This window comes from Clupea harengus, chromosome 21, assembly GCF_900700415.2.
Source record: "Clupea harengus chromosome 21, Ch_v2.0.2, whole genome shotgun sequence".
Classification (NCBI taxonomy): Eukaryota; Metazoa; Chordata; class Actinopteri; order Clupeiformes; family Clupeidae; genus Clupea; species Clupea harengus.
The window spans coordinates 3,730,827-3,754,851 of NC_045172.1; the positions used below are offsets into that span (position 1 = coordinate 3,730,827).

At 42.8% G+C, this 24,025-nt stretch overlaps 4 protein-coding genes and 4 non-coding genes across 8 annotated transcripts in view; 2 read left to right on the top strand and 6 right to left on the bottom strand.

The window, feature by feature from the left end:
• Positions 1–123: 123 nt before the first annotated feature.
• On the bottom strand, positions 124–3,526 carry mtif3 (mitochondrial translational initiation factor 3). The gene is made up of 5 exons (XM_012819695.2): positions 3,463–3,526; positions 2,406–2,619; positions 1,832–2,125; positions 1,045–1,205; positions 124–628 (listed from the first exon to the last, which is right to left on the bottom strand). Exons 2-5 carry the CDS (start codon positions 2,614–2,616, stop codon positions 389–391), a joined length of 906 nt encoding a protein of 301 aa, XP_012675149.1. The 5' UTR covers positions 2,617–2,619; positions 3,463–3,526; the 3' UTR covers positions 124–388.
• Positions 3,527–4,944: 1,418 nt separating this feature from the next.
• On the top strand, positions 4,945–6,328 carry nhp2 (NHP2 ribonucleoprotein homolog (yeast)). The gene is made up of 4 exons (XM_012819677.3): positions 4,945–5,219; positions 5,424–5,493; positions 5,667–5,772; positions 5,885–6,328. Exons 1-4 carry the CDS (start codon positions 5,066–5,068, stop codon positions 6,008–6,010), a joined length of 456 nt encoding a protein of 151 aa, XP_012675131.1. The 5' UTR covers positions 4,945–5,065; the 3' UTR covers positions 6,011–6,328.
• A 405-nt stretch (positions 6,329–6,733) lies between these two features.
• LOC105893315 (SOSS complex subunit B2-like) lies at positions 6,734–9,018 on the bottom strand. Its single transcript, XM_012819709.3, has 6 exons — positions 8,835–9,018; positions 8,329–8,467; positions 7,892–7,963; positions 7,582–7,666; positions 7,273–7,345; positions 6,734–7,120 (listed from the first exon to the last, which is right to left on the bottom strand). Exons 1-6 carry the CDS (start codon positions 8,920–8,922, stop codon positions 6,903–6,905), a joined length of 675 nt encoding a protein of 224 aa, XP_012675163.2. The 5' UTR covers positions 8,923–9,018; the 3' UTR covers positions 6,734–6,902.
• A 1,212-nt stretch (positions 9,019–10,230) lies between these two features.
• Positions 10,231–10,340, bottom strand: trnal-caa. The gene is made up of 2 exons: positions 10,303–10,340; positions 10,231–10,276 (listed from the first exon to the last, which is right to left on the bottom strand). It is a non-coding gene; the product is annotated as a tRNA-Leu (tRNA).
• Positions 10,341–10,518: 178 nt separating this feature from the next.
• On the bottom strand, positions 10,519–10,627 carry trnal-caa. The gene is made up of 2 exons: positions 10,590–10,627; positions 10,519–10,564 (listed from the first exon to the last, which is right to left on the bottom strand). It is a non-coding gene; the product is annotated as a tRNA-Leu (tRNA).
• Positions 10,628–10,799: 172 nt separating this feature from the next.
• Positions 10,800–10,908, bottom strand: trnal-caa. The gene is made up of 2 exons: positions 10,871–10,908; positions 10,800–10,845 (listed from the first exon to the last, which is right to left on the bottom strand). It is a non-coding gene; the product is annotated as a tRNA-Leu (tRNA).
• Positions 10,909–11,084: 176 nt separating this feature from the next.
• On the bottom strand, positions 11,085–11,192 carry trnal-caa. The gene is made up of 2 exons: positions 11,155–11,192; positions 11,085–11,130 (listed from the first exon to the last, which is right to left on the bottom strand). It is a non-coding gene; the product is annotated as a tRNA-Leu (tRNA).
• Positions 11,193–12,245: 1,053 nt separating this feature from the next.
• Positions 12,246–24,025, top strand: part of atp7b (ATPase copper transporting beta) — a 17,434-nt gene continuing 5,654 nt past the window's right edge. The window contains exons 1-16 of the mRNA XM_012819771.3: positions 12,246–12,843; positions 13,950–14,946; positions 15,778–15,990; positions 16,154–16,317; positions 16,469–16,630; positions 16,714–16,796; positions 17,265–17,448; positions 17,645–17,878; positions 19,270–19,361; positions 19,650–19,777; positions 20,790–20,944; positions 21,373–21,507; positions 21,835–22,029; positions 22,599–22,781; positions 23,304–23,496; positions 23,895–24,025. The exon at positions 23,895–24,025 is cut by the window's right edge and continues 13 nt beyond it. Of these exons, the coding sequence (XP_012675225.2) occupies positions 12,652–12,843; positions 13,950–14,946; positions 15,778–15,990; positions 16,154–16,317; positions 16,469–16,630; positions 16,714–16,796; positions 17,265–17,448; positions 17,645–17,878; positions 19,270–19,361; positions 19,650–19,777; positions 20,790–20,944; positions 21,373–21,507; positions 21,835–22,029; positions 22,599–22,781; positions 23,304–23,496; positions 23,895–24,025 (3,441 nt within the window). The 5' untranslated portion in view covers positions 12,246–12,651. The remainder of the gene's footprint in view (positions 12,844–13,949; positions 14,947–15,777; positions 15,991–16,153; positions 16,318–16,468; positions 16,631–16,713; positions 16,797–17,264; positions 17,449–17,644; positions 17,879–19,269; positions 19,362–19,649; positions 19,778–20,789; positions 20,945–21,372; positions 21,508–21,834; positions 22,030–22,598; positions 22,782–23,303; positions 23,497–23,894) is intronic.

The window sequence follows — 24,025 nt, forward strand, 5'->3', positions numbered from 1 at the left end:
CTTGAGCTGGTTTTGATGTAATGTTGTCACATTGTTTTTCTCACCAGCCTCACATGATTACAATTGTGACATGTTATTGGATATTGCACTATGTACCTCATCAAAATAATTACTTTCCCAGAATATTTTTAGACACATTTTATTCAACACTTATCTGTTTTGGACACCATATTCTTGGACACTCCATCTCATGGTAGACACCACTGTCACGTAAGTGTTCTTTAGGCAGGTGTTCAATCTTCCTGATCACAGGAAAAACACACGATTGAAGAATCCGTAGACTTGGAGGATATTGGCCAAAGACAATGAGGGGGGTGGAGTTTCTGTCTGTATGAACACTCCACATCAAAATCATTCCTCACCTCACTCCATCTCATTTGTACAGATTTCATTTTGTATCGGTCTCTTTCTCCTCAGACCCTTTAGCAGTGGAAGTAGAAAGAGGAGTGTCCCTAGATGTGGTAGTGGTCCCTGTAGATGCTGAGGTTGCCATGGCAGCGCGCTTCTCCTTTTCTGAGGGAAGTCTGATGACAGAGGAAGCTGCTCGTCCCTCTTTAATGACGCGGGGTGGTGACACGTAGCCAAAGAGTATGTCTAGTTTAGAGAGCATGACCTCAAGACTTTTGTCCTGTAAACACACACACAAACACACACAGAGGTTTCAGACAGACACGCTTACTAGCTTCAGTTTAAGGGAAACAGCTGATTAGATCGATGCAGTGTCTGTTGTGTTAACTTACTGCCCTGTTTAGAAATTTGGGTTTAGCTGCTTTTTTTCGTACCTTTATTAATACATATCTCTCTTTCCGATCTGAAAAGCTATGATTGGATATTGCCCATAAGGATTATATTTTGTATTCTTTTTCTTTCTCTGCATAGGCTTGAGGGATTTTCTGTAGATGCACATCTTTCAATAAAAGCTAACCAGGTAGATCAATTTATAAATGTTTTTTCATGCAGGAGTTTAAGAAGTCTGAAGGTCACAGTAAGTTTTTGTTTATAAGCTAATTATGTATTGCCAAGCCGCAGAATAAGAGTGCTCACCAGTGGTTGGATGTCATCAACACCGCCATAGTGTCTACGTCGTAACGTTACTCTGACATGATGTTTCTTATCCAACCAAGCGCTGATCTGTCGAAGTTTGGTGTTGAGGTCACCTGCTCCGATGTCTGAGGACAGAGTCAACTCTTTCATCTGCACGGGTCCTGATGAAGTAAGTGTATGCCAGAGTGAGCCATATTAATCACATGTTCCTTAAGACAAGGTCAGAAACATTTTGAGACTCACAGGTTTCAGTGCTGCTTTTCACAATCGCTACACGCAGTATTATAGTACTCGAGTCCAGAACTCGTGATTCGACTTGGACTTAATTACTCCGACATGGACTCGAGCATTGACTGCATCCGGACTTGGAAGCAGGAGAGGAGGACTCAGATGCTCATCCTTGCGAGTGCATTTGTTTGGCTATTGTGTCACACACAGTTTACAAACTCCCTTTGAAATGTTGACGGGTTTAATGTAGATCTACATTTCTACAGCTATGTCAGCTCTTTGACTGTACCAGAGTTGAGCACTGGAGGCCATCTTGGAACTCGACTCACTCAACCTTCATAACTCGGGTAATGGGGATTCGGACTTGACTCAGAATCTATAGTGATTTGGATTGAGACTCGAACACTGGGGACTCAAGACATGACTCGGATCATCAACAACAATTCAGATTACTGTAAAAACTGGAGTGATGATGACAATAATTGTAATTATGATCCATATGTGTATTATGAAGGGGTGAAGATTATACTTATGACCACAGTGTCACTCTAGTCCTTACCCGTTTTGTTCTTCGTCTTCTCTCGTAGTTTCATCTGTTCTTCGTGAATCTGTTTCCCCGTCATCAGCTTGAACACCGGTGGGTCTGCGGTCTCGTTCACCGCCACCAGCTTCATCTGCTTCTCCTCCATCATCCTGATCACATCTGCCCGGTGAAATGTGCCCAGGTTTTCGCCCGTGTCGCTCAGGAGCAGGAGGCGGCGGTGATGGATCTTCCGTCCCACGCTGCTGAAGGTCTGACGGGCACGTGGGTCTTGTTTTATTTTAGTTTTCTTTGGTTTTTCCTCTGTTTGTTCTTTTGCATGAGATGAGAAAGAACTTAACATACACCTTTCCCACTCTCTCAATCTTTTAAATTATGTACAGCTACCATTCAAGTAGTAAATGTGTACCTGTATATATATGTGAATCAGTACATTTAGCAATGTAACATTCAATAAATGTTTAACTCCTTCATTCACTCACAATATACCCAAATACACTGGTAAACTTGCTCAACCCTAAATATTTGTATTGTCCCATCTAATTAACAAGTAACATATAATGAACATAGCAAGCACATAAACTGCCCTTACCATCGTCTCCACTACCAGTTACTTGTGTAGAGAATGCAGCAGTGTTCCTGGGAGAAATTGATGTGAAGTTCCACAAACAGCGACAGATTGTTAGCTGGTCTTGCCTGGTGTGATGCACCAAGACTGCTGCTAGTGGAGAAACTGAGCTTGGTCTTCTCCGGAGAGTCAATCCAACTTGACCCAGGACCCAAGACAGCCGGAAGGCGGACATTGTCTTCGAGGAGGAAAGTGGAGTTATGTTATTTATCATGTTGTAATTGTATGTCTTTTGTCTAGGTCATCATGTTAAAAGCTGAACAGAACGTTAGAACGAGATATAAGCGTACGAATGTAGTAACACGTAGGGCTATAAAGAGAAAGATATTGTTAAGAAAAATCACAACCGAAACAGGAGATGTGTGACGACGCGCAAGATTTGTGACAGAGTTATATGTGTGTATGAGAGCAAGAACGTACACAAGAGATGGACTAATTGCTATATTGACTTGTATGTTAAGAGAGAGACGTTGACATTGAAATGTGGCAAGTGCTGCAGAATTAACCCACGTGCTAACAATTTGACCACTTTTGTGCGGCAGTTTTTTTTTTACACAGACCTCAACTGCAATGTTAACAAGTTATTAATTACTTGAGTGTATACGGTCCCACCATGCACTTTGCAGTCCCTAAAGGAAGTAAATCAGTGGCAAAGCGCCGCGAAGTACGGCGAGTTAAGCAGTATGTTACCAAACACATTCCGCTGAACAAATTACCTAAAGATTGCGTTAGATAGCCGAATGGATCAATTAAACGTATCCATCCTGCTACGATGCTAGCTATTAGTAACGTTGTATGAAACTAGTAGTGAGTACTACAAAATGCCAAGGACCAAAAGCTGCCTGCCTGAGAACAACAGTGTAAAGCTACCTTCAAGGTAAATGCTGGAGACAAATTGCCCCCTAGTTCGAGACGTCTTTAAGATCTAACAATCAACCATGACAAGTGAAATACATTGAACTGCAGTAAATTCAGAATTAGTAACAGTAGCTAACTGACTAGCTAACATTCACATGTTGACCTCATAGACGTACGAGGACCCTTCTTCAGTACACCAAACTTGTTCTGCAGTGACAGTTGGGGAAATAACCATAACACCATTACCGCCACTTGCTGGGCTGGGGGACTCGGTGTGGAGGAAGATTTTCCTGTATGATTAAAGGCACAGGCCACGATTTTAATCTTGGTTTACACTTTTCGAAGGAAATGTAAAAGTTATGGAAAATGTGGGTCTTTCCTAAGGCACAGCCTTGTTTTTTTACATAGCCTACTTCTAGTCCATATTTTCAATGAGTTGGGTTGACTAAACTCTTCACATGCAATGTCATGCCATGGCTGCTGTAGGCCTTGAGTTGTTTTAAGTTCAGCACAATGAAGGCTTTACTGCCAAACTACATGAGACCTTAAGAGATGTGCTAGTGACGGACTCTAGCACCCATGCCAGCAAGACTCTTTGCTCGAATGTGCGCCTCACACATCTGAGGTTGCAAGTTCGAGTATGGTGTAAAACCAAACACAATGCAGGTTAGATAGGTGCCATGACCCGGTTTGGGAGGGAGGTTTAGGGCAGTTGCAAGCATGGTATGTTAGGTTAACTTATGAGTTTAGTGCAGTGCGGGGCTGTGCAGTCACCCAACGCAGCAGGTTACCAAGGCTAAAAGTCATGCTTTGAGGTCCGACCGAAACATTTCTGCACCAGATTTGTGCCTGTCTACTTCTCACCTATGCTCAGGGTCCATGAGCACAATTAATTAATTCATACAGCACGCCCAACAGGATTTGAGCAACTTTGAAGCAGAAATGGGCCAACTCTATCATACCTCCTGGTCATATCGAAATGGCACAATCGTAATCAGCAGTTCCCCCGACATCACTTTCTACACTGCTGTTTAAGAACATTTTGAAACATGATGTTGATAGGTCAAGTTGGTCATAACTGCATCTTGTGCCCTGTGTGATTTGGTGCGTGCACACTAGATTGTCATTGTTTTAAAGCCTCGTGCCACTGTCAATTTAGTTGCAGCCTTGGCACTTCACCAGGAGAGGTCACTGTTACTGAAGCTTTAAGTAATGAACCGATTTTTGAAACAATGTGCCTAAATGGTTCAATGCTTCACCAAAGCTTCATTTGCCCATCACTACTTAATAGTGCATCATGGTTGCATACCACATTGAACGTACATTTATATCATGTTATTGAACGCTATGTCGTCCATTATTTACTTAGCCAACTAGCCTTCCTGTTTTTGTTCAGTCCCTCAAGCAGCTTGACAAATAGGACCTGAGATTGTGAATGAAGGTAACAACATTTTGAAAAAAAAAAAGTATGGTTAATTTATAGATGTGTGGACATAACATAGCATATGTTTCAGTAAATCTATCAACAAATGTATAAATATTAATTTGTTTATAGATTTACTGAAACCTAAATGCTCATGAATATTCGATACGTTTTTGTAGATATCCTCCAGACCAGTTGGTGGCGCTACCACAGTGCATACCATAAATTCAAGTAGTAGAAGAAGTTGTTCAACGCGTGCACAGTAGCATACACGTTGCCTGTGAAGCTAGAGTTGTATTTTGGGATTATAACTGGTAAAAATCAGTATTTCATACTTATTAAGATGACCAAAGTTAAGAAAGAGGTGGTCGCCGCAGAGGAGGAGACCGTGGCACCCGAAAAATCTTATCAAGAGTTGATTGCTAATGTCAACCCAATTGCTACACCTCTGGCTTCAAAAAAACTTAGCAAGAAGCTGTACAAGTGCGTCAAAAAAGGTAACTAAAGCGCTCGAAATGGTTACTGTTAAAACAAAACAAAAACCTTGTCAATGAACTACAATGTAGAATTTGCAGTTAGTTAGATGTATGAAAAAGTACGAACATGTACGTTAGTTATCAACTTGCTACTCGTTTTAAACAGCGATTAACGTTACGTATTTTTGTGAAATTTAACATGTTTTTGAACGTGTACATTTGCAGCATCGAAGTTGAAACAAATACGACGAGGAGTGAAAGAAGTCCAGAAGTTCATAAACAAAGGAGAAAAAGGGTAAGTGTTGAACGACCAAGGCTCCAGTACTATAACACGTTGACTGCATGCAGTTTCTATGTCCTGTTCATGGACCATTCTATAACACGGGGTCCCACTCGGCTAGCTTCGTATGAATAACCCAACTCTTCTTATGTACGTGTAATTCTCATCACAAATAACTTTTCCCTCAGGATTGTGGTGTTAGCTGGGGATACATTGCCCATCGATGTCTATTGTCACCTACCCATCATGTGTGAAGACAGGGATATGCCATATGCCTACATTCCTTCCAAAGTGGTAAGTGTAACCCTGAACATCCCTTATAATTGGCCTACTTATATATATTTGTAGATGTACAGTCTCAGTTTTATGTTATGTGAAGACCTAACTTCCACATCTGTTATCTTAGGACCTTGGCTCATCTGCTGGTTCAAAGCGGCCTACCTGTGTCATTATGATCAAACCACATGATGATTATAAAGAGTCCTATGACGAATGCCTGGAGGAGGTGTCTGCTCTACCCAAAGCTTGCTGAGATCCTGTATGTTCATCAGGACATGGACTGCTGATATAGCCTTTAATGTACATACTAAGGCCCTTTCACATTATTTCTCCTCTTCAGCCATAGCTGTACTTGGACGAACCCATGTGTGAAGCTTTGGCAGATATTGACTGTGTCTTTTAATTACTGTGTGAATAGAAGACCTACACCCCAGGTTTGTAACGGGCTTTTGAGTTTTGTTTCTTTTTACTAGAACAGTTCATTTTTTTTTTAAGTTTGTTAAAACATTGTAATGACCATGTGAACTAAATGTTTTCCCCATGATAATAAAACTTCATTTTGTTGAGTCGACATCTGTGTGAATATACTAATGGTTATACTAAAGTTGGATTTTGAAATATTCCTTTTTATAAAAAGTGTATTGCGCATCACAAACAAGGATATGGATTAGAAAAGGTATCCAGATGAGTAGTCCCGTAATAATGCATTATGATTGTAGATTTCAGTATAAATATTTCTGGGGGACAAAAAAGTAGACGTCGTAACATATTTTGCCAAAACAAAAATCATCTTTCATGCTGTGGCTGAATCTATTTTGTGACCTGAATTGGTGTGTCATGCCAAGAGTCATGCCAAGAAAGATTAAGACAAACACCATCCTGGTAGTGCATAAAAGCATGAAGATCCATCAGTTGCACCATATTGGTTGAAAGGCTTTGTGATAGGCTTTCCTTTGCTAGGCTTTCCTTTTTTCTACATATCACTACAATACTTAATTTGACATCTGTGAGTGTTCTCCAGAAAAATGAAACAAAGTCATTGTCAGGTTGTACTTTCAAATCAAATGAGCCACCGTGAAGGGAGCATATTTAATACCAGGTCTACATCCATCTAGCATTGTGACTACAAATAGGAACTCTTTACCCTATTTCTTCCATGTGGGGGTCTGGCGTGGGTCCCGGATATGGCCCCTCATGCCAAAGGCTCTACCCGCACCTTCCCTCACGTTGCACAGAGGGTTCCTGTTTAGGAGCACGCGGTGAGGCCGATCCTGCCCCCTCTCTGTACCACAGGGCAGATCTCGAGCATCTCTCGGATGATGGGACGAGACACTGGAGGAGTAGGATGCTGGGGATCCAATAGCTACAGGAGGAAAATGTGTAGGATCGATTTAGCAGATGTCAAACTATCAAGATTTGTTCTATGGGAAAATAGAAGGATGCGAACGAATGAGAAGTCTTTTGTAATACTGTTGAAAATGTTCAGTCTGTCCATCAGATAAGTTAATTCATTACTTTGAGGAAAAGGATTTCCAGGACCTCCTGTTGTCTGGCCATTTTGAGGGATGTTCTGCTGGTCTGGTTTGACCTGTGAGTATGTGACACCACATCCTCCATTACAATTGATTATAAAAGTCTGTCAAGCACATTTGAAGGTTCCTTGATATTCACCTGACAAAGACCCATGACAAATAGGGCAAGAATATCCATGGCAACTTGTTTGAGATAAGTCTTAAAGTCTTAAACTGAAATGGAATGAAAGGCTAGTATATGATTTGAAATTAGCATGAAGAATGGAAACACGTGCCATGGCCTGGTACTCACGGGTTTGTTTATCTGGTTCATTTGTGTCAGCACATCAAGGTTTGGGTCGCTGAAATTTGGCACCTCTGAGAACACCATGCAAAAGCTGAGGCAGAGAAGGGGGAATCTAATATTAAAACCAGTGGTTCAATTCCTAGAAACTACCCATATTTATTCAGTTGTGTACTGTTCTGCAAGTCTCTGGCTAAATGTATCAATTTATTTATCTAGATAAACAATATCTAAAAGAAAATGAATGTCAGTCTCCCACTTTGTGAGTCACCAGAATGACTGTGATGAAATATGTGTTAAAATAGGATGTTTTCTTTACTCTCCGATCTTCTGGAGTTCTCCACTTCTGCCTGTGTATAGTGTGAGACAACCCTTCCACAGGGAGGCGTACCTGAGAACATCAGCACCAACAGCCAGATGACACAATGCATGTAAAATCAATATTCAGTTTCATGCTTATGTTAACTTCTTACCAGAATGCTTTCTTTCTTTTGCGTTGGGTTTAATTGGAAAGCACTTTGTGTACATCTATATCTATACCCCTTTTCTGTGATCAACTGTCTATAGACTGTGTCTGTAGCCCTACATGATTGCCAAGATGGAGATGGAATAACCTGTGGGTCAACCAGTCTAATAAATGCCTTATTGTTGCCCATTTTATGTCAATCATATGAGGAGGGCCACCCTAATGCAGAGACACTTTTAAAACCTGAACGTAAGCATCTATAGTGAAAAGTGCTGGTTTGTAACACACACCCCTTGGAGAGACGGAGGATGTCCCCAGGTTGAATGAAGCCTCCTGCCTCGTCCCACACGGAGATGGAGATGCTGCCGCTTCTGTCAGCAACTTTACAGGAACGAATCTCATGGCCGTCTTTGGTTTTGCTGACCCTGTCTGGTATAAAAGGTATATCATTACACAGATGGTGAGTATATGCCTATAGCACTGAACCCTTAAGGGCAAAGAGTGGTCACGTGGATAAGAACAATATGCTCTCTCAGAATATTGATTCGCGGGGAACAGTAAGTAGGGTTACTTGTATGTATTGAGTAGTACTTGACAGGTCCATTTAAAATATCCTCTAATCGGCCAATGGGAGGTAGTATAAGTCTACACAAACAATTAGCTCAAATTGCAAACGCAATAAAAAAAAGAGGTATAATCTTATTAATTCAGGCTTCCTTCGCATCCGAAGAAGTTATTTTCATGTATACATTTCAGTTGTAAACCCAAGTTTAAAATAAATGTCATTGTTACTTACTGATTTCCAAAACTATGAACACAACATTTATGTTTTTAAAACCGGGTCGAACGTCTTTGATAAGAAATTCATTCAAAAGGCTCGACATAATAGGCTAGACTATAGACGTCTTTTTACGAGCATTCGTTTTTAAATAGCAGGGCAATGTTTTATAATTTCTCGCTGGTTCTTGTGTGTCAGTAAGCTACGCTAACTCAAAAGGAACGGCCTACGAGTCCGCTGCCTTTTATAGTCTAATTGGTCTCACCTTGTGCAGTAGCCAAGGCCTAACCCCCTCACCACCTTCAGGTGCAATCACATAAATTAAAAATATGAGATTACCACTAGGAAATTGCATATGATCCTTATTCGGAATTAACCATCGGTCTTGTTTTTTAAGTAGGCTATTCAAAACTCGCCTGTGCCAAATTGCCTAAATTAAGGCAAACAAGTAGGCTAAAAGAAAATACAGACAAAAATACCACACAAAGCATTTTACCGGGATTATTTTCAAAAATCCCTTCTAGAGATGGCTATCATCTAGATTTCTGTTTTTGTTTATCTGATCCGGAATAGGCTACTACTTCTTCATTATCAGCAAAGCCCACTGTTTAAGAAACCCCCAATAGCATTGCTGAGGAGACTCTCTGTGTGTTTTTTAAACATTTTAGCCTTGCTTGTTTGAAGCAGATTGCGTTTTATAGGCCGGTTATCGCATTCTGCGTCTACACACTTAATAATGCCAAAACAAACATAAAACGTAGTTGGTTGCAGGGTTACTGTTGTAGCCCATCTATGCACAATAGGTAGGCAGTGTTCACTATAAGCAATCCGGCACTGTTTTCAATGAATCGCATCCGTTGCTGAGGATGACAGCATGGAACCAGACTGAAAAAACTGGCAATTGGATTGCTGTGACTGTCATGTGCTCCCTCAGATCCGTGTTGTTCCGCATAGAGTCATCCAATTTAAGTGGTCTTTGTCAATTACAGGCTGGACACTCCTAACTTAAGTCCTTCTCTCTACAGACTGCAAGATGTACGGCTCCACTTGGACAGTCCAGCGGCTGCCTGATCACCCCTGTTGGGTACGGTATTTTGCCTCTTTCCCATTTATATATTTTTTCCTCTATATCTATATTCCAACTGTTATTGACTCACTTATTTTCCCTAGATATCATAACTAATTGACAGCAACAGCAAGGCGTCCGTGTAGCGTAGAGGGATGCCAGAGTATTTCATGTTAATTATACCTAGACAACGTTGAGTATAGGCTACTGCAAAAGGCATGTGGAGCTGATAAGTACACTAAGTCGTAACAGAGTTATTGTCATTTAAACGAAACTATCTTGTGGTATACACTCCTTTGATTATCGACATTGTTTTTCGTCACCGGTGAAATTGCAATACAAAATCTCTGTCAGACGTGGGATTCGAACCCACGCCTCCATTCGGAGACCAGAATACCCGTGCTTTGGGAAGGTTAAGTCCTTGAGTCTGGCGCCTTAGACCGCTCGGCCAGCCTGACATACTGCATAAAGCCGCTCTTTTACAATATCAATGCCGAAAGCGAGAATGTCTGCTGTACAGGGTTTGGACAGGGAAGCTGAAATATACTTAGATCGTATGCTTCAAGAGCATTTGATGCATTGAAGAGTTACTTTTTAACAGGATTTTATGCTATAGCTCTGATGTGATAAAACCATTGTCAGAAGTGGGATTTGAACCCACGCCTCCATTCGGAGACCAGAATACCCATTGATGGAAGGTTTGCTACCTTGAGTCTGGCGCCTTAGACCGCTCGGCCATCCTGACATGCTCAAAGCGTGTGCCCTTTTACAGTGTCTTTGGCGTCAGTCAGAATGTCTGCTGTACAGGGTAAACAGGAAAGCTGAACATCGTGTGCTTCAAGAGCATTCGACGCATTCAAGCGTAACTTTTTAACCTCATTTTGTGCTATAGCTCTGATGTGATGAGCTAAAACCTCTGTCAGAAGTGGGATTTGAACCCACGCCTCCATTCGGAGACCAGAATACCCATTGAAGGAAGGCTTGCTACCTTGAGTCTGGCGCCTTAGACCGCTCGGCCATCCTGACATGCTGATTTTAAACGCCCTTTTACAGTTTCCATGCAGTCAGTCAGAATGTCTGCTGTACAGGGTAGACAGGGAAGCTGAAATATACTTAGATCGTATGCTTCAAGAGCATTTGATGCATTGAAGAGTTACTTTTTAACAGGATTTTATGCTATAGCTCTGATGTGATAAAACCATTGTCAGAAGTGGGATTTGAACCCACGCCTCCATTCGGAGACCAGAATACCCAATGGAGGAAGGTTGCTACCTTGAGTCTGGCGCCTTAGACCGCTCGGCCATCCTGACATTAATAAAATTAAAAGAGGCTATCTAAATTATCGTACGCTGCACTAAAACTTTGAGATATGTAATGTGCAATAGAAGCCGAAGACTGTTTAGCCCAGGGGTTTTCAACCGGGGGTCCGCGGCCCCCTGGTGGTCCGCGACAGCATTGCAGGGGGTCCGCGACATGAGCCTCTGTTGATCAGTTCACCATTGACTTTTTTATCTTCATAAATTCACTTTGATATTTCAACACATTTCCAGATTACTCTTGAATATCGTGAAAAATATCTAAAAGAAAAAAGAAAAAATATGTCAATCTAAATAGTCTGAAAAGTCAAGTCGCATTGCCTGTAATATACTGATGTAGACCCATATTCAGTGAAGAAATTACACTGACAAGTGCTACAGGCGGAATATGTGCGTGGGGGGAGGGGAGGGGGCGTGGCGGTGGCGGTTAGTGATCTACCCTGATCATTTCACATATTTAAGAATATGTGTGCGGGGGGGAGGGGGCGTGGCGGCGCCGGTTACAAACACGCACGCGCAAGCACATCAGTGGGCCGCAAATTACTTTCTAGTCAGAATGGTGGCCCCTGGGACAAAACCAGTTGAAAACCCCTGGTTTAGCCTGTTAATACAGACATTTTGTTAACTGAACAGGAATACCCAAAGCACTTATAGGCTATTTCTAAGAACACAGAAACATTCCTATGTGAATTAAATGTCCTTCACAAGAGGAAAATGAACAGCTGTCACTAAGCCCTATTGGATATAATAACTGTATAGAAATTAATACATTAAAAGTAGACTTGGTTTGGTCAGTAAACGTTCAAATTAAGATAGAACATAGATTATGGAGTTTAGCTTTACCTAGTCTCTACAGGCCGTTTTCTCAACTTGTTCAACAGACATAGGAACATTCTGGCGGTAAATCATTTATAAAGAAGTGCAGTTGCGAGAAACGCCGTTTCTGGTTCAGAGAACGTGGGGCGAGTTCATTAAGAACACGTCTAACAATCTTTACCAATCCGTTTCTAAAGTCACGTGTGCAACGGTCATCGAGATAAACTTTGCTTACAGCAATACAACACATTAAAGTCCGTGTAAGGAACAATGGACATTCGCAGCCGATTGGATGCCTTTTTGAAGCTGTAGGCTATTCTGGTTGACAAAAATAATACTGCCATTCCCCATTACAAAATCAAAAAGGTTACTGTGATGAACACGCCCCATATCGAAGTATGGATAGGTCTGCTTGGATTTCACAAGGCTGAATCCGAGTGCAGCGCACGAGCCATTTAGTCACAGGAACCGGTATTTGGTGTACTAGTAAGTCCCGATGTCTGGTTCAGGTGTCACGGATTTGTAAACGGCGGTGACAGAAAGGGAAAAACTATTGAACATGTTCTTTCGGTCAGCGAATACAGAAAATATGTTATAGCATGTCTTGTAACTGAGAATTGCCAGTCAGTTCGTTAAAATGAAAAAGTTTACATCCAATGTTAAGTCACTGAACAGTTTGACCAGGCATGCTTCAAACAGTGCCGTGGAGCAGGTTTGCATGGTAGACTGTCCCCAGATTATTAAACCGATCAGTTTGACACCTGTTTTTGGAGAACATGTTTTGGGACCTGATGGAGTGCTACACAAAGATGGGCAGGAAGCCGTTAAGGTCAGTGTTTTCCTAGTATATTGTTAAGTATGCTGTAACCAAAGTGATGAGTTGGAAAGTTTATGTAAATTGTTGTATTTTATTTTTGAGAATGAATTTAGCATAAGTAGCCCATGTGACGAGTGAGGTGCCATGTCTGTCCTCAAACTAGCTAGTTGTAGCCTATTGACTGTACTTTGATCGCCTCTCAGCCCCTCCGCCATAATAAGCGTCCAAAGTTTACTGACTGTCATGTGGAAATAACATTTGTGAGCGCAAAAAGGATTCAATTCTTATAGGCTACCTTTCATTCTACTTTTTATTTACAAAGGCTGTATTTTACAAGTGAGGAGAATCTCATACTAACCTCTCACCTAACTGTGTTTACTCGTTCTTTATGAGTCCCAAAAGGACAACAACATATCTCTGTAAAGATTGTTGTTTTTGTGTTATACTGAGAATCATTACTACTCAGAGGGTTATTAAAAGGGGAAACCACCAAGTAGTACACTGAATAAACAATGACTTCTTAACCAACTGGTTGTACATGTTCAAGTTTGTATGTTTTCTGTTCACCATGAGAAAGATAACAATTCCTGTCCACAATGCATCTCTCTGATAGCAGGAGAAACGCCAGCATTTTCAAAACTGAGTGCTGTACATACATATCGAATATGTTTTGTCTTTTGTTGTTGTTGCTTTGGTTCATCACAACCAGGATGCGCTTTCTAAAGTTATCTCATTACCCCCAAAAAAGTGAGAAACAAACAAAGAAATAGTTGCACATTCAAGAAATGGTTCCAGGCACCTCCACCATGGCCCTCTCTCTCCATTCCATTCCTTCGGCATACCGCAGTCACTCCCACCATACACAAACGCAACTGATGGTCATGTGATAATTGGAACAATCCCATAATTAGGCCTTTGATGTTAAGATACAAAAGTAAAGTCAGACCATATTAAAGCGCCAGATTAGTGGCTGGTGAAGTTTGGTGCTTGAACAGTAGACACTACTCTCTAGGCTTCAGTAAAATCAAAAGTCTGTGGATTCCAGTATATTAACCCATAACACAATTTTTTCCTTAACATGTACATTTATAATTTTTCTAATTTTCTTGTCTTGTCAGCCTAAACAGGAGAATGGTGGTGTCAGTGATGCCTGGCCCCCTCCAAAACTTGGCTTTGATAACTTGGGCTTTGTCCCGGGGAGTCCTTGTGAGATGTGCCCCCAAGCCAGAGGGTTGTGCTGTGGGGCCAGGGACTCTGCTGTGGGGAGAGACACACAGGTTCTGACACCTCCTGTTAAATCTGCCCTGGTGAGGATCAGGGTGGAGGGTATGACGTGCCAGTCGTGTGTGCAGTCCATCGAGGGGCGCATAGGAGAACTGCCCGGTGTCATGGCCATTCAGGTGTACCTAAGTGACAAGGAAGCCTCAGTGACCTTTAACCCTGGGCAGGTGGGTCCAGAGGAACTGAGGACCCACATTGAGGACATGGGGTTTGACGCCATTCTCACAAGCAGCCCCATTCCAACCTCCTCCCATGGAAGGAAGCTAGAAGTGAATGCAGCGGCAGGGGAGGTGGCTATGACCCTGGGTGTTGAAGGGATGCATTGTGGGTCTTGTGTGCATAACATCCAAGAGCATGTGTCAGGACTTTTGGGGGTCTGTTCTGTAAGCGTCTCCTTAGAAACAAGGCATATGGACCTGAAGTATGACCCCTCTCTGGTCACCTTGGAGATGGTGAAGGGGCTCGTGGAGGGGATCCCACCTGGTAATTTTCATGTGACCTTGCCGACCTTGCCAGTGGAAACTCCAGCTGGGATCTGGACCACAAGTTCCATGGAGATGACCCCCAGCTCCCAACACCTGAACTCTGCATCCACGTCCCAAACTTCAGACAGTGTTCCTTTTCCGGCTGCTACCATTGGAATCTTAGGGATGACCTGCAACTCTTGTGTGCAGTCCATTGAAGGGATGATATCCCAGAGGCCTGGGGTTCAGTCCATCAGGGTCTCATTAAAGAAGGAAAAGGGAATGGTGATCTTTAATCCCACACTGACCAGTGCAGAGGAGCTGAGGGAAGCCATTGAGGATATGGGGTTTGAGGCTACACTGGAGAAAGGTATTGTACATACCATTATTTGCAGTGTTCACTCGTTAGCCCATTGATGAGGTACAAGGAATACATCAATGAGAACATACTGCGTTCTGAGGGATTTGTGAATGACCTTTTTTAAATTAAGATTTTGACGAAATCTGACAAATGACCTTTGGGGGCCCTACTTATCTTTTCCATTATAGTGGCCTGTGACATACGTTTGTGTAGGTAGTAACAGACTTGTAACACGATTAGTACTCTCTTATTGTTGTAAGTACTGCGTCATTCTGTGAGATGACATTTTCATGTTTTTCATAATTTAGTACAAAATGCAATTTGTCACACAAACAAGCAGCTATCTCAAAGGCTCTTGGTAAATTAATTAGCAGCTAATCAAACTCCTCTCCAGGGAATGCAATAAGTGTTTGAACACATTTCTCCATGGTAACGAGACAAGTGGTGGTTCTTGAGTGTCACATAGCACTCTAGCATACCTCGGAGTAAGCCTTTGCTCGCTCTTAGTGTGCCAGGAATGGCTCCTAGCCCCAAAGAGGATTAAAGAGGGCCTTTGTTACACAGAATTGTGTCTTAATGTATTCCTTTTTTTTTTTTGATGAAGCTGGGCTAGTAAAGGTCAGCCAAACTAAAAGGACACTCAGAAAAGGTCAAATGAGTACATAGATTTAGTGTTTGGTATACTTTGTCTATGAATGATATAAAATGTTGTATCCCTGCTTATCTTCTCCCTGGCTTGCCATACACTGTCTTTATATTTATTGAAAACTGTATGACTTTCATTTTTAATATATTTACTATTAATATTTACTATATGTTACATGTGTCTTTTCTGTGAAGAGCCCAGCTCCACAGACAAAGGGACAACCTCTGAACCCAAAGGCAAAACCTCTCCTTACCATCGTCCCCAGCCATCTAATGACCTAGCAGCTAAAGTACCCAGAGACCAGCAGTCTGGGGAAGGGACCACCCAGAGGTGCTTTATTCGTGTGACTGGCATGACCTGTGCCTCCTGTGTGGCCAACATTGAGCGCAGCCTCCTCAAACACAAGGGTGTGTAAGAGGAAATGTGTATTTACTATTTACTATTAGTATTTATTCTAGACTCTAGACTCTCAAATATGTCACAAATCATATATCATGTATGTATGTGTGTGTGTGTGTGTGTGTGTGTGTGTGTGTGTGTGTGGGTGTGTGTGTGTGTGTCTGTGTGTAGGTGTGGTGTCTGTTCTGGTATCCCTGATGGCAGGGAAGGCAGATGTCCGGTATGACCCAAAGGTGCTGGATGCAGTTGAAGTCACCGGACTCATATCCAGTCTTGGCTTCGGTGCCGCACTCATAGAGACCAATGCAGTTATTGACGGGAAACTGGATCTCTCTGTGAGTGTGTATGTGTGTGTGTGTGTGTGTGTGTGTGTTTATTCCTTTCATTTTTTGGTCTGTGTCTGTGTGGAGTGTATGTCTTATGCAGTGTTATGCATTGCATTATTACCTCACAGACTATTCATTTTTTCTTTTTATTTATTTTTAGGTGACTGGCATGACCTGTGCATCATGCATCCATAACATTGAAAACAAACTGCTCGGGACTAAGGGGGTTTTTGAGGTCTCTGTCTCACTGGCAACCACAAAGGCTCATGTGAAGTTTGACCCAGAAATACTTGGTGCCAGGGACATCATCAGAAGCATTGAGGTACAGTAGATTAAACATCTGGGATCAAATTGCAAGACATGGCATCCCAATAGCTCTGATCTCTTTCATTCCTTCTGAGGCAGGCTTTGGGCTTTGGAGCGTCTCTGATCAAAAGTGACGGCTGTGGGAAAAATGAAGCATTGGACCACCGGGAGGAGATTCAGCAGCAAGTATCCCTACTTGTTTCCATAGTATCAGCACCTATTCCAGTTCCTCTAAGATGTTGCGAGGGTTTTTTTGTGATTGATGCGGCCAAAAGTAGCTAAATTTACTGTTGGAATTGCTGTTGTTTTGTTGTTGAAAATTGCTGTGATTTTGAGTTCAAATCAATCACAAATAATGCAGAAATTCCATGACTTTCCGAAGTTTTTTTGTGTAGAAATATTAATATTATAAGAAGAGAAAATTGCAACCCGCAATTGCGGGAAATCCTTGAATTTGCGTGAATTTGTGAAAACGCAAGATCGCAAAATCCTGGAGGGACTGCCATTCTGTTTGCAGTTTCGTCATTTTCCTTTTTGTAATAGTTTGCAGTTTATAGTGTGTAGCTTTGAAACATTAGCATGATCATTCACAATGTGTGCATGTGTATCGTGTCATGTGTTTGTGCGTGCGTGCATTATTGTGTGTGCAGATGGAAGCAGTCCTTCCTGTTCAGCCTGGTGTTTGGGGTTCCTGTGATGGGTCTGATGATCTATATGATGGTGATGGACAGTCAGCACCAGGAGCACGGCGGCTCCATGCCCCACGAGCAGAACGTCTTTCCTGGACTCTCTATCCTTAACCTCGCCTTCTTCCTTCTCTGCACACCTGTGCAGGTAACACCAAACCAGGAAGTGCTTCCAGTTGTCTGGTTCGATTAAGTTTTCAAGCACCTTAGCATTTAGCATAAAAAAAGCGAAGCTAAAAAGCTGAATCTGCATTAAAGTAGATCAGCATTGAAATTCTATGACATTGACTTTACATTCTTATTGAACTATGCTGGCCCTCTCCCTTTCTCTCTCTGTCCATCAGATCTTTGGGGGGCGATATTTCTACATTCAGGCATACCGCTCGCTGAAACACAAAGTGGCTAATATGGACGTCCTGATCGTATTGGCCACCACCATCTCGTACATCTACTCCTGCGTTGTCCTATTGGTTGCTATCGCAGAGAAGGCGGAGCAAAGCCCGGTCACCTTCTTCGACACTCCCCCCATGCTGTTCGTCTTCATTGCTCTTGGGCGATGGCTGGAACACATTGCCAAGGTACTCAGTGGATAAAATTACATTTGACCTGTTTACATTTCTAAGGATTAGTCAGGAAATGAGTGTGAGAGAGAGTGGGCGGGGCTGAGAACTAATCCTTGAGGGCAATCATGCACATATGTGGTCACTATGGCTAACACCCAATCACAATTCTTGCAGTTATGGTGGATGTGATTATGGTGGAATTTCATTAAGTGTTGTATGCCCAAGTCTGTTCTGAGAAGTGGGTGTATGCAGTTTTTGCTCAGACTCTTGGGTGTCGTTTCTCAAAGTCAAGAGTAAGAGAGACAGAGGGGGTAACTCGAGCAGTGCAGCACAAGCATCTGCATCAGCAGACTCACCATAGACATTATAGAAAGCAGAGTAGACAAATAGAGCCACAGTGGATGCGCCGTCTGTGACCCCAAATAACCCCAGAGGATGAGGCTGTTTCAGGATACAACACAAGTACTGGCTTCATTGGCAAACCAGAGGCAAGCACAGGCAACAGTATTCATTCATACTATATTTTTAAATGATATGAATCATTTTACTGTAAATTTGATGATATGATGTGAACACATTACATTTAGTTCCATATTTTACACTGAATGGTTCTGTAAGATGAACCATGAAGCTGTTTTTTTTAACAGGAAGTAAGGGGGCAGACTACATTTCCTAGAAGTCTGCTTAGAAGCAATCTGTTGCTCTCTGGCAGCGTCTCAGCTGTGGTTACTGTGAAGACGTGCACAAGCACTGTTGTGCATGTACATGTGTGTGTGTGTGTGTGTGTGTGTGTGTGTGTGTGTGGGCGGGGGTGGGGGTGCATATTCAGGTGGTTTATCATGTGATAGCATGTAAAAAGAGTTTTGTGAGGATGCTTTGCAGAGATTGATCCCGTGACCTGCTTGTGACTCTCTGGTCAAGGTGACATCTAAATTACACTGAAGTACACTTCTACCTGCACTGGATGCAGATAACCATATCACTTTCGCTGCTATGCCTGAAATCTCATGCCAGATCTTGACACTCCTTAAGTGGTGCGTACTGGTGCTTTCTGAATGATTAACTAGCGCACTGTGTCCTTCTAAATGCATTTTGAAGTTGTTTTGGTTGTGGTTTAAGTATGTCCTTAGGGTTTAAATGTGAAACGTGATATTCATGTGATGGTAGTATGGTGGCAGGAAGGCTGAGTATGTTTGTCATTATGCAAATATATAAGTTACACATTCATGTTACACATTCATAGTCGATGCCCAGAATCGTTCCTCTGGATTTAGCTCTGTTCTTCTGGAGTCTGTCTTGATGATCTGCATAGAAAAGGTCTCTGTATTGATATATTGTGCTGTCCCTGTCCCTGTCCCTGTCCCTGTCTCTGTACCTGTCTCTGTACCTGTCTCTGTCCCTGCTAGAGTAAGACGTCCGAGGCTCTGGCCAAACTCATGTCCCTGCAAGCGACTGATGCCACCATAGTCACTCTGGGTCCCGACAACTCCATCCTCAGGTATGATGTGCAGGGGTCCTTTTATGACTCGAGGAGACAAGCGGTAATGCTGTCCTGTGTACTTTTATTATCAGTATAGCTGAAGCAGAAGATTGAAGCGTATTGTATGATGGGCATGTGTGTTTGCATTTGTATGTTTGTGGGCACGTGTGTGTGTGTGTGCATGTGTATGTATGTACGTGTGTGTGTGTGTGTGTGTGTGTGTGTGTGTGTGTGTGTGTGTGTGTGTGCATGTGTGTATGTGTGTGTGTGTGTGTGTGTGTGTGTGTGTGTGTGTGTGTGCTGCAGGGAAGAGCAGGTATCTGTGGATCTCGTCCAGAGGGGTGATGTGGTGAAGGTGGCCCCTGGGGGAAAGTTCCCTGTGGATGGGAAGGTGATCGAGGGCAGCTCCATGGCGGACGAGTCTCTCATTACTGGTTAGAGCTCACATACACTCTCATCCCTCACGCTCTCTCTCAGGATACACACTCCCTCCCTCCTCACCGACACTGTTCCTCTCCTTCAGCAAACTCTCATTCATCAGGCTGTTGTTGTTCTATGTAACTCCTCTAACTCCTCTGATTATTTGTGTTTATTAAATCCAGTCATCTCTAGACCATTTTATTTATTTCACTCACACTTATCAGAAATCTATCAATGCAGTAAACTTTTATTCAGTACAGCCTCTTTATGCTGTTCCCCACTGAATGTAATGACCAAGTGGATTTGTGTTATTAATAGGGCTGTCAGCGTTAACGCGTTAATCTATGCGATTAATGCGGCCGCGATTAACGCGATACAATATTTTAACGCAATTAACGCAACTTTAAAAAATCCTTTATTTGGATAGGACATGAAGTTATGACAGGAAGCGAGGCGGAGAAGAGGTGGGGAGAGGATTGAGAAATGACATCAGGCCAGACTTGAACCTGTGTCCCCTCGGGCAATGTAGCCCGTAAGTAGGGGGCTTGGCCTACCATTTTATGGCAGCGATGAGGGACAGGTGGGGCTTGAATAGCCCCCCTTGTTCAAAGTGGGGAATGACAGAAAAAGTTTGAGAACCACTGCGGTAGTTGAAGATGGAGAGAGCTGAGAGATTGTTGGGCGGAAAGTCTCTGGTTAAGAGCCAAAATGACGGAACAATCGACAAAACTAAAGTTGTATGTAGCATTTGTCAAGGTGAATTTAGCTATCACAGAAGCAGCTCGTCTTGAAGTTATCACCTTAATGCAAAGCACCCGACAGAAAGCAGTCCCAGGTTAGATGATCGCCAACCCACACTCCATGACTTCTCTAGGAAAATAACTAGACCAGTCCGTGAAAAGGTTGCCATTTGGGTTGCGATTAATCGCGATTAATTAATTTCAAAATGTGCGATTAATTAGTTAATTTTATCGATTGACAGCCCTAGTTATTAGTACTTTTAGTGTATACTGTCTGTATCCTCAGGTGAGCCAATGCCAGTCAGTAAGAAGCCTGGCAGCTATGTGATCGCGGGCTCCATAAACGGCCACGGAGCGCTGCTGGTGGAGGCTACTCACGTAGGGGCCGACACCACACTCAGCCAGATAGTCAAACTGGTCGAGGAGGCCCAGACGTCAAAGGTGAGGCGCACACAGCAAAAGACACACACACACACACACACACTTTCATATGCACACGCATACACACACAGACACACACACTCTCGTATGCACACACATACACACACTCTCTCATATGCACATATACCCACACACACACACACACACACACACACACACACACACACACATACCTTCACATGCACATACACTAACACCTCACACACGTGAACACACACACAAACCACAGGTGAACACACACATACGTACAAACAAACAAACACTCACCAACACATAGACGCTCATACACACCTGTTAGTGCTCAAATATTTGTGACAATAAATGACAACACACACACACACACACACACACACACACACACACACACACACACACATACTCAAACACAACCTTTAACACTCCCATAATTTGCCTTGCTACCTACACAGGCTCCCATCCAGCAGTTTGCTGATAAACTGAGTGGATATTTCGTCCCTTTCATCATCCTCGTCTCTGTGGTAACACTGGTGGTCTGGCTCATCATTGGGTTTCTTGACTTCGACATTGTTGCAGAATATTTTCCTGTGAGTTCGATTTTGGTTATTGTTTATGAATGTGTACATTAAAGCATACTGTATGAAATCTGTTTGCTTTAAGAAATCTGTTAATAAGGTAAAATTAATATTTTCTAAATACATTTTGCCTGCATACATTATGTATTGAAGCATGTATGTATTTAGTATTTTTCTGACTAATTTAGTATTTGCTGACTGCGTCAGGGCCCTATAACATGCTGATATAGAAATATCTTTGCATGTTTGCACGTGTCATTTTGAATGTATGGGTTTGTGCTCGCGGACTGTGGACATACATGATGAATTGTCTGTGTGGTCTTATTCCTGTGTCACCAGGGCTACGATAAGAACATCCCCCACACAGACGTGATTGTGCGCTTCGCCTTCCAGACTTCGCTCACAGTCCTGTCCATTGCCTGCCCCTGCGCCCTGGGCCTGGCAACCCCGACTGCTGTGATGGTGGGCACGGGCGTGGGCGCCCAGAACGGCATCCTCATCAAGGGAGGGGAGCCCCTGGAGATGGCACACAAGGCAACCGCACTTATCTGTCACCTACCTCTCCGCTTGGCTAGGCCAACGAAGCTAAACCTTTCACGATTACTTTTAATTATATTAAGACTTACAATTGTGTCTTTTATGCCTCAGATGTGATGTTATGTGTCTACTTGGACACATGCATATGAAATATACAAAATCACTGGTGGATTCTGTTTCTCTGAACTGTACAACACTCACAGTACATTTGGTTGGGATGTTGGTAGGAACACTACAAAACTGTACTGATGAGGCTAATAACATAATGGCCTGGTGGCTGAAGACTATCGGTTGCTTACTTTTACATGCAGATTAGAGGAGTTTAAACAGTGACAACATTATGAATGTTTTCTTTAAAATCTGATGTGTTTTCCTGAGCTCTCTAGTGGCCTACCACTGAATTGCACTTGCAAAAAAAAAGCTGCAACCTTATCAACAAATTGTGAAGTCTGTTATGGTTATGGTCACCTCTTCAAAGCAGGGCTTTTTCTAATGAGACAGCATGGCCTACTGGGGTCATATCTCTCATGCATCTGGTGGACTGACATGTCTCCTTTCCTCTCCAGATCAAGGCAGTGATGTTTGACAAGACGGGCACCATCACCAACGGGGTGCCGAAGGTGACGCGTGTGCTAGTGCTGTGGGACCAGGCCCGCATGCCCCTGCGGAAGGTTCTGGCTGTCGTGGGCACAGCTGAGGCCAGCAGTGAACACCCACTGGGCATGGCCGTCACCAAGCACTGCAAACAGGTGAGAGAGGGTGTGTGTGTGTGTGTGTGCATGCGCTTGCATTGGCATGAATGAAGATAATTCAACAAAAACAAGGCGAATGTCTTGCACAAAAGTGTACAGTTCATTTTCTGTACGGTTCACACCTACTAAGTATATGTAACACATGCACAGTCATCCACCGTGCTGATTTCAACATTTGCACAAAGTCTGTGGATGCACTTAATTTGTGCTGTATAATATTCATTGGCTTTTTATTTGACTTAATTACAGCACATTCAAGAGTGTGTGGGTGAGATTCCGTCCATAAATCTTGAGGCTGACAGTTTTTCTATTGTGCTATCCTTTTGTGTGGGTATCTGTCTTAGAAAGTGTGTGGGAGTAAAACTTTCTGTGTGTGTGTGTGTGTGTGTGTGTGTGTGTGTGTGTGTTTAACTCTCTCTCCCTCACTCTGCGTGTGTGTGTGTGTGTGTGTGTGTGTGTGTTTAACTCTCTCTCCCTCACTCTGCGTGTGTGTGTGTGGGGGTGGATGGATATTTGCAGGAGCTGGACACAAAGACTCTGGGGTTCTGCCATGACTTCCAAGCAGTGCCAGGCTGTGGAATAAGCTGCAGGGTCTCGAACATCGACGAGCTGCTGCGCAACCTGGACCAGACGGCCATCAGCCTAGAGACCCACCTCACCATACAGGGGGCCACTACAGACGAGAGCATCCTGCTCAATGGATCTGAACCTGGTCAGGAGAAAAACACTCTACATGGACTTTTTCATACATGCAGGTTTTGTGAGAGTGTTAGCAGACAATCCACAGATTTGGCTGTGCTGCCAGGAAGAAAAGTTCTGTATAAAAGTATCGTACACAGTTCAATCTGGTCTTTGACAAATCCTTGTCCATCTATATCCCACCATCTTAAATATATGAGTCTAGACCAATAATCAATAGGAGTGATTCTGTGACTTGATAAATATAGGCTCTGATATTTGTGGGGTGTGATGATATTCTGTTTTTAATTATGTTTAAGGTACATTACCTTTAGGTGTGTGATCGTGAGTAATTGTATGTGTGTGTGTTTTTGTGTGTGTCCACGTGTATGTATGTGTGTGTGTGTGTGTCTGTGTGACGGTGTGTGTTAGCGTGTAATCCAGGCACATACTCAGTGCTGATTGGTAACAGAGAGTGGATGAGGCGTAACGGTCTACACATCACCACTGATGTGGATGAAGCCATGACCAGCCATGAAACCAAAGGACAGACTGCCATCCTA